General features: G+C 38.0%; 1 protein-coding gene across 1 annotated transcript in view; it reads right to left on the bottom strand.

Moving 5' to 3' along the window:
- CENPE (centromere protein E) overlaps positions 1-7,007 on the bottom strand; it is a 34,947-nt gene that overhangs the window by 7,698 nt on the left and 20,242 nt on the right. Inside the window, 7 exon segments of the mRNA XM_017838052.1 lie at positions 734-943; positions 2,181-2,393; positions 3,799-3,945; positions 4,028-4,228; positions 4,888-5,130; positions 6,003-6,161; positions 6,268-6,715. Of these exon segments, the coding sequence (XP_017693541.1) occupies positions 734-943; positions 2,181-2,393; positions 3,799-3,945; positions 4,028-4,228; positions 4,888-5,130; positions 6,003-6,161; positions 6,268-6,715 (1,621 nt within the window).

Here is a 7,007-nt window from a genome sequence, read left to right as displayed (position 1 = left end):
CCCCACCTGGCTACAACCTCCTGTCAGGGAGTTGCAGAGAGTGATGAGGTCTCCCCTGAGCCTCCTCTTCTCCAGGCTGAACAGCCCCAGCTCCCTCAGCCTCTCCTCATAGGACTTGTGCTCGAGTCCCTTCACCAGCCTTGTTGCCCTTCTCTGGACCTGCTCCAGCACCTCAATATCCTTCCTGAACTGAGGGGCCCAGAACTGGACACAACACTCCAGGTGTGGCCTCACCAGCGCTGAGTACAGGGGAAGAATCACTTCTTTGGACCTGCTGGCCACACTGTTCCTGATCCAGGCCAGGATGCCATTGGCCTTCTTGGCCACCTGGGCACACTGCTGGCTCATGTTCAGCTTCCTGTCAATCCAAACTCCCAGGTCCCTTTCTGCCTGGCTGCTCTCCAGGCACTCTGTCCCCAGCCTGTAGCTCTGCAGGGGGTTGTTGTGGCCAAAGTGCAGGACCTGGCACTTGGCCTTGTTGAACCTCATCCTTATGTTGGAATCAGACCATCTCTCCAGCTTGTCCAGGTCCTTCTGCAGAGCCCTCTTGCCTTCCAGCTGATCGACACTCCCTCCTAGCTTAGTGTCATCTGCAAATCTGCTGCTGATGGACTCAATCCCCTCATCTAAATCATCAACCAGATAAACCTAATGCCATTAGATGAGCACCACCACAACAACCCACGCCTTGAAAGATGAAGTCTTTAATATCTGAATTTTTTTCAAATATTACCTCTGCATTCAAGTGGAAACTCTGCAGCCCTTCACTGATGTTTAATTCTTGAGATGGTATTTCATTCTGGTTCAAATGAATCTTCCTGAGATACTGAATCTCGGCTTGTAGATGATCTTGTCTTCTCTTTTCCTCAAGCAATTCCATTTTATACTTGTTAACAGTAGCATGATAGTCTCTTTTCTTTGTGCAAACACGACTGAACATAAACTGTTGTAGAAGCACAGGATGTATCAGTGAACATGCTTTAAAACAGTACCCTGCATCCAGCTAAAATTCCATATTTTACAATTTATTCTATTTACTCTCCAAGCCTGCAGGTGTCCAGAATAATTAACACATGACTAAGAAAATTAGGTTCATGTGTTTTATAGCAATGGCATATAAGACTTTTAGCCAAGACAGCATTTTTCAAGTATACCATTTCTCATAGACTCCTAAAAAGGCCAAAAAGTCTAAAAAGCTCCAGACAGCCTTCCATGAATCTCAACTTTGAAAAGCAAACTAATTTTTGGAATATTTATTTCCTCTTAGAGTTATGAAAGGTGCAGATGATCTATGAGAATAATATCAGTGTGATGATTTAAAATTTTTGTTCTAGTTGAGATTACTAGTTTAATGTCTTAAACATCTTTAACCATAAAAAGTTAAAAGCCATCTATGGGGAAAAAAAGATGAAAAAAAATCAAACCTAAAACCCCTACTCGAAGTTATAAAATAAGGCTATTTGGATTATTAGTTCAGCTGCTTAGTTAATGGATATCTATAGACATGACTGACTCTTAAGATCATGTCCAGTGTTTTTTGTAAACTGGACATGAACCTTGCCCTCTCTCCCCAGGCCCATCCATGTTTCCCTCCCCCCAACCAACAAAACCCCAACCCTTAATATTTCATGGTAAATAAAGAAACAGAAAAAACATTATCATTTACGGTACTTCTGCATATGATAACAGGAATACCCTCCCAATTAACCTTAACTTTTTTCTGATAATTATAGTTCAATGAAGAAACTGATTCCAATTTGGGGAAGGTCTGCAAGAGTATAAAATCAAACTACTTGGCTAGTTTTGCAGAGTAAACGTGCATCTCCAATGCAATTTGCACATCTCTTTCTCCCACAAAGAAACACACTATAAGTCATCTATAATTTGATTTATGGAGTACAGAAAAAGATTTCAATTCCTAATTAAAATGGAATAATATTAATGAAATAATACTGTGCAAAGCAGCTGAACTACAGTCAAAAACTAAGATTGATTAACATAACTACGCAGTTTCAGTTGTCTAAGATTGTAAAGCATTTACTCCTATCAGCTTATTTTCTACAATATATGGATTCACAAAAATCAAAGCTAGAGTACATAAAATCCTAGCTGTCAATATTAAGAACTTATTAAAAAAAAGAACCAAACTCAAGCAATATGAAGCATCCACATCTTGGTACCTTCAGTTTGTTCAATAAACTCTGGAGATGACCGTTTAGTTTCTCATTTTCAGTTTGAAGTCTTTTGACTTGTTTACTCTGTACCAAGGAAAGCTGAGGCAGTATCACAGCTATCAGCGCTTTCTGACTATTCAGTTCACTCTTCAGCTTAAGAGACACTGTAGAGAGGTATTCACACCTCTTCCCCATATTTGAGAATTTCTCAAGAAGCTCCTAAATGCAAGTGAAACAAATTAATTCATTCACAATAAGGGAAAGTGTGATAAACAGAAGCTTAAAATAAACGACCAGACTCCAGAACTAACCTGTACAGTATGTATTGGTTTTACAACAGAAAAGTTAATAGGACTAAGACTTCAGTTTTGACTTGCCACAGGGATAAGATAGAAACACTACACTAGGGACAAAAGCAGAAAATTTCTTAGTCTTCCAGCAAGTCATTTCACAAACTCAAATTATTTTCATGGTTTAGATTGCCCAGCCACATCCAGACTTGTAGATCAGGCCTCAAATAAAATTGTTGCCTGTTCACAAGTTTGTCCACTGGCCTTGTCTCAGGGTGGGCTCCCACATTATTTACTTGGTCTTTTCTCAAAGGAAAGAGATCATAAAATTGTTCCTAACACTTTACCATAAAAAGAAAGGTGTGATCAAGCAGTGAGCAGGATGAGGAATGCAACAGGCTTGAAGGTCCTCCCCAGTAAAGGGCAACTCAAGTATCGCCTCTCAAGCTACATTATACATTTTAAAGCATAAAGCTCCTTTGGCATACTCTCTCCATCGTTCGTTGCTAATTGAAAGAACCAGGATTCACCAGTTTTAACTCTTTTACCCCACAGTAAAAACACTGGAACTGACATATGCTCTGCATCCAACAAGAGCAAGTACTAGATACTTGAGAAAACTGTACAAGAAAGAGGTACACAAGATTCTACCTATTACAGCAGTCAAAGGGAAGAGTGCCGTTAAAAGGGATCAATTGATATTACTTCCCTCATTATTAGCTCCCTACTGCTGATGTAGGATAGAGATGGAGAAAGCTACATGTGATTGATTTTTGCAATTTGGTTCTTTACCACTGTTGTCGTTAACTGAAGCAGCACTCAGGGCTCCTCTAGCACATATAGAATGACGCCTGAATCTGCTGCACAGACATATAGTCTGCAGTACAATAGTACCGTACTTTAAAATTCATAAATTCTGGTTTATTTTGGCTTTCAGTAGGTTAATAGTACTTCTCATATCTGTGTGAAAGTGTACTCAGGATAGTAAACCAACAAAAGGTCTGAGGATTTACAGGAGTTAATTTATTTGAAGCCAATTTATTATTTGATGAGGAGTAATGGAAGGGAGCATTTGGGGGGGATTTTGTAAAAAATTGGGGTTACTGGACAGTAATGAAAGCAAGTAAGATGTTCTATGAACATTAAATTGAACTTTTCAGTTGAGACAAGATGTGCAAACACTGAACAGCAACAGCAAATCAACTGATCCCATGGTTTGCAGCTCAGCAAGATATGCAAACCATTTTATACGTAATACAAGAGGTTTATGCTCCAGGACAAGTGGCATTAAGATTTTACATGGATCCTTAGAAGAATCAGAGAAATAAGTTTACCTTAATGTTCAAGCTTTTTTCCTTCAGGTTGTCATCAGCCACCTGCTCTGCAATAACCACTGAGTTTACCTGAATGGACATATCATTCAGGTTTCTCTGCTTCAGTTGGTCTAAAGCACGTTCCAGTTTTGCATTTGTTTCAACACACTAAAATAAAGCCAGACATATTTAAGTACCATTCAAGAAGAGAATTTATGAGTAACTTAGATATGCAAATTGCAACACCCACCATCTCACAATTTCTTTGCAATTCTGTCTTGAGCTGGTCCCGCTCAGTCCTGACATCCTGAAGAAGTTTTTGTAGCTCATCTTTTTCTTGATTAACTGATGCAATTTGTTCTCTAAGTTGGAAAGAGTGACTAGTTCTTTCAGCTAATAACTGGTCTTTTTCACATGATACACTATTTAGTGTGTCAGTTAACTGTTGAATCTACAATAAATAGTGGAGAAAAAGAAAGAAATTACAATTGCAATTTGATAGCAATAGTCTGAATACTCTGCTATGAAGTACTCAGATCAGTTTTGTCAAATACAAAGAACACAATTTCCAATAACTAAAATTCACATTAACAGCAGGAGAAGTTTAAAAATAATTTTGCTGTTCTAATAACTCAGAAAAAGAAATTCTAAAGAAAAGGAGTAGCCTGACAACCAGAGAACTCTTAGTCAACTTTAGTGTTCTGTAAACCGAGAAAGCAAACGAAAAGGCAGTCAACATATGTCCATATCGCAAGAAAATTAAAAGAAATAGAAGATAAGCATAAAAGATGGACATTGGATTTATATTTGCTATAATGAACAGTGACATTTCCTAATCTGAAGCAATCCTCAATCATACTTTTTGATCAACAAAGGAACAGTTTGACAGGTGAAAGTCTAAGGAGTGAAGACTGAAAAAAGACTGAATTGGCAAGAGCTGAGTGCAAGACTCTCAAACTTTATCTGTTATATAGAAAGTGTGCAAAGCAAGCATAAAAATGACAGGCTGGGAACTAAAATTTAAACTGGCTTTGTGTTGATCAAAAGTTTAGCACATCAGTAATAAAACATCAGAAGACAAAGTAGCTACTAAACCCCAACCCCCTTCACCTTGCTTGTAAGGCTTTCTTCCAAAATCTCTGACCGTCTCTGGACCTTTAACAAATGTTCTTCTCTTTCTTTACAAGTCTCCACCATTTGTTGCAGCTCATCTTTCTCCTTACTAAGTACAGTGATTTTCTCAAGCTGCTGACAAACTTGCTCATTCATTGTCCTTTCAATTTGTTCTTTTTCTGCCAGTAGCTTGCCATATTCAGATGAGACATGAGTCAGCCTTTCAGTTACTTCAGTGAGCTGAAAGAACAAATCAAACCCAGTATTAATATTTCTAATCATCTGTAGTGTGGGTAGAATTAATTTGATAGTTTGGAGAGAAACCAACCAGTAACATTCCAAGTTCCTAAATTTTCTTGTCCCACTAATCAAGTTCTGATCTGAGGAGAATGTTATTCGATCATATTTCATAAGCGCTATTTGCACATACGGGTTGTTATAACAGGATTATCATACAGAAGACATGTCCATTAGTTTCCTGCTATAATAAGCAAAGCCAATATAACAGTTTTCTTAAAAGTCAACAAAATTTCAGTGCTTCTGTCTCATTGAGAGTCAAAAGTGATTGTGGGAAAACCTACAGGCCATTCTGATTCCATAAAAATGTGTCCATTGCTGTATCCACACCAGATGGAAGACATTACCACACGTAAGAATGAGCCCTAAAAGCTTAAGACATGAAATAGTAAGTAGATAGGAAATTTCTAATAGCGCAACAAGTAAAGCATGAGCTAAACTGCCTTAAAGTTGCTATGTAGCTCTTTGGGGCTACATAGCTAAAATACATTATTAAAATTTTAAAAAATTTAAGACTGGGAAAACACATTGAGGTTCAAAGTGCAGTATTGATGGCAAAAAATATTCTGTCATTCAGCACTAAGACATATTTAGTTATAAATAAGGGTGGTAGGTTGCAGGTCAAACTGTATTTGATCATCCTTTCCTTGCCTCTGTTTTCATGGAATTCTTTTGAGAAGCAGTACAGGGCAAAAAAAAGAAAGTAAAAACTATCAGTTAAGTTTCATTATTTACATTTACTGGACCCCCTGCAGAAGACATGGGTTGCCATACATGATGGAATTTTTAGTTTACTTGACCAAACTCTTTCTGACCTTCTGCTGCAGTTCATCAGTTTTTTCCTTCAGTGCCTCTTGCGCTTTCGAGAGTTGATTTTCTTTCTCTGAAATGTTTTCTTTCAGCTCCACAATAGTCTCCTGATGTTGTCCAAGAGATCTGTGAGTACACTGCAACTCCTTCTGCATCTCTGAATTCTTTGGACACAATTGAAGTACATTAACACCTGAACAACGCTTCCAAAACCTAAGGCAGAAGTTTACTAAAGCTATTATCCTACAGGAACAGGACTATTTTTATTACCTTTCTTATTGTCTCCTGCACAGTTTCTCTTAGCTGGTCTCTCTCGTTCTGGAGATTTGCCAGTTGCATTTTAAGATCATCCTCTTCTCTTTCTGTCTGGGTGCTCACTTCCTGACAGTCATGCAGTTTGGGAATAAAATCTCTTCTCCCCATTTTATCAGATTCTCCTTCGTATTCACTGGTCTTCGCTTCCTCCATTTCATGCAATTTCCTTTGTGCCTGGCTGAGCTCTTCCCTCAGAACAAGTAACTCTTGCTCAAGAGATTTTTCTTGGACCTGTGGTACCTATTTTATGCAAAGACAGATGTCAGCACACGTAGGAAAATAGCTTTAAGAGAAGTATACCTGAGCTTTGACATGTGGATTATGTAAAATAAAGGCGCTGTCTTAGAGAGATTTCTGGCTTTCTTAGAACAACAAAATTTGTCTGAACACAACATGCAATTCAAGGTTTTTGAAATAAGGGACATGTAAAAATAAGATTTGAAGCAAGGACTTCTGAAACAAGTTACCAGAAGCAGAATTTCATTGTCATAATTTAAGCATGGGGTGAACAACAACAATGATGAAAACAAAAACGCCCAACAAATCCCTCTCCTCGCAAAACTAGAGATCTAATGAGTATTTCTAGTCTCAGCAGTAGTTGACAATGGTGTCAGGACAATTATTTACTTGAAATTAGTCCACTCTCCCTTCCATATTAAAATGAATATACATACTGTACCTTTTTTTGTTTTGAA

Source organism: Lepidothrix coronata, unplaced genomic scaffold (genome assembly GCF_001604755.1).
Source record: "Lepidothrix coronata isolate B3197 unplaced genomic scaffold, Lepidothrix_coronata-1.0 Scaffold322, whole genome shotgun sequence".
NCBI lineage: Eukaryota > Metazoa > Chordata > Aves > Passeriformes > Pipridae > Lepidothrix > Lepidothrix coronata.
Note: the sequence above shows the minus strand (reverse complement) of the source record. Positions and strands in the feature narration are given on the sequence as shown.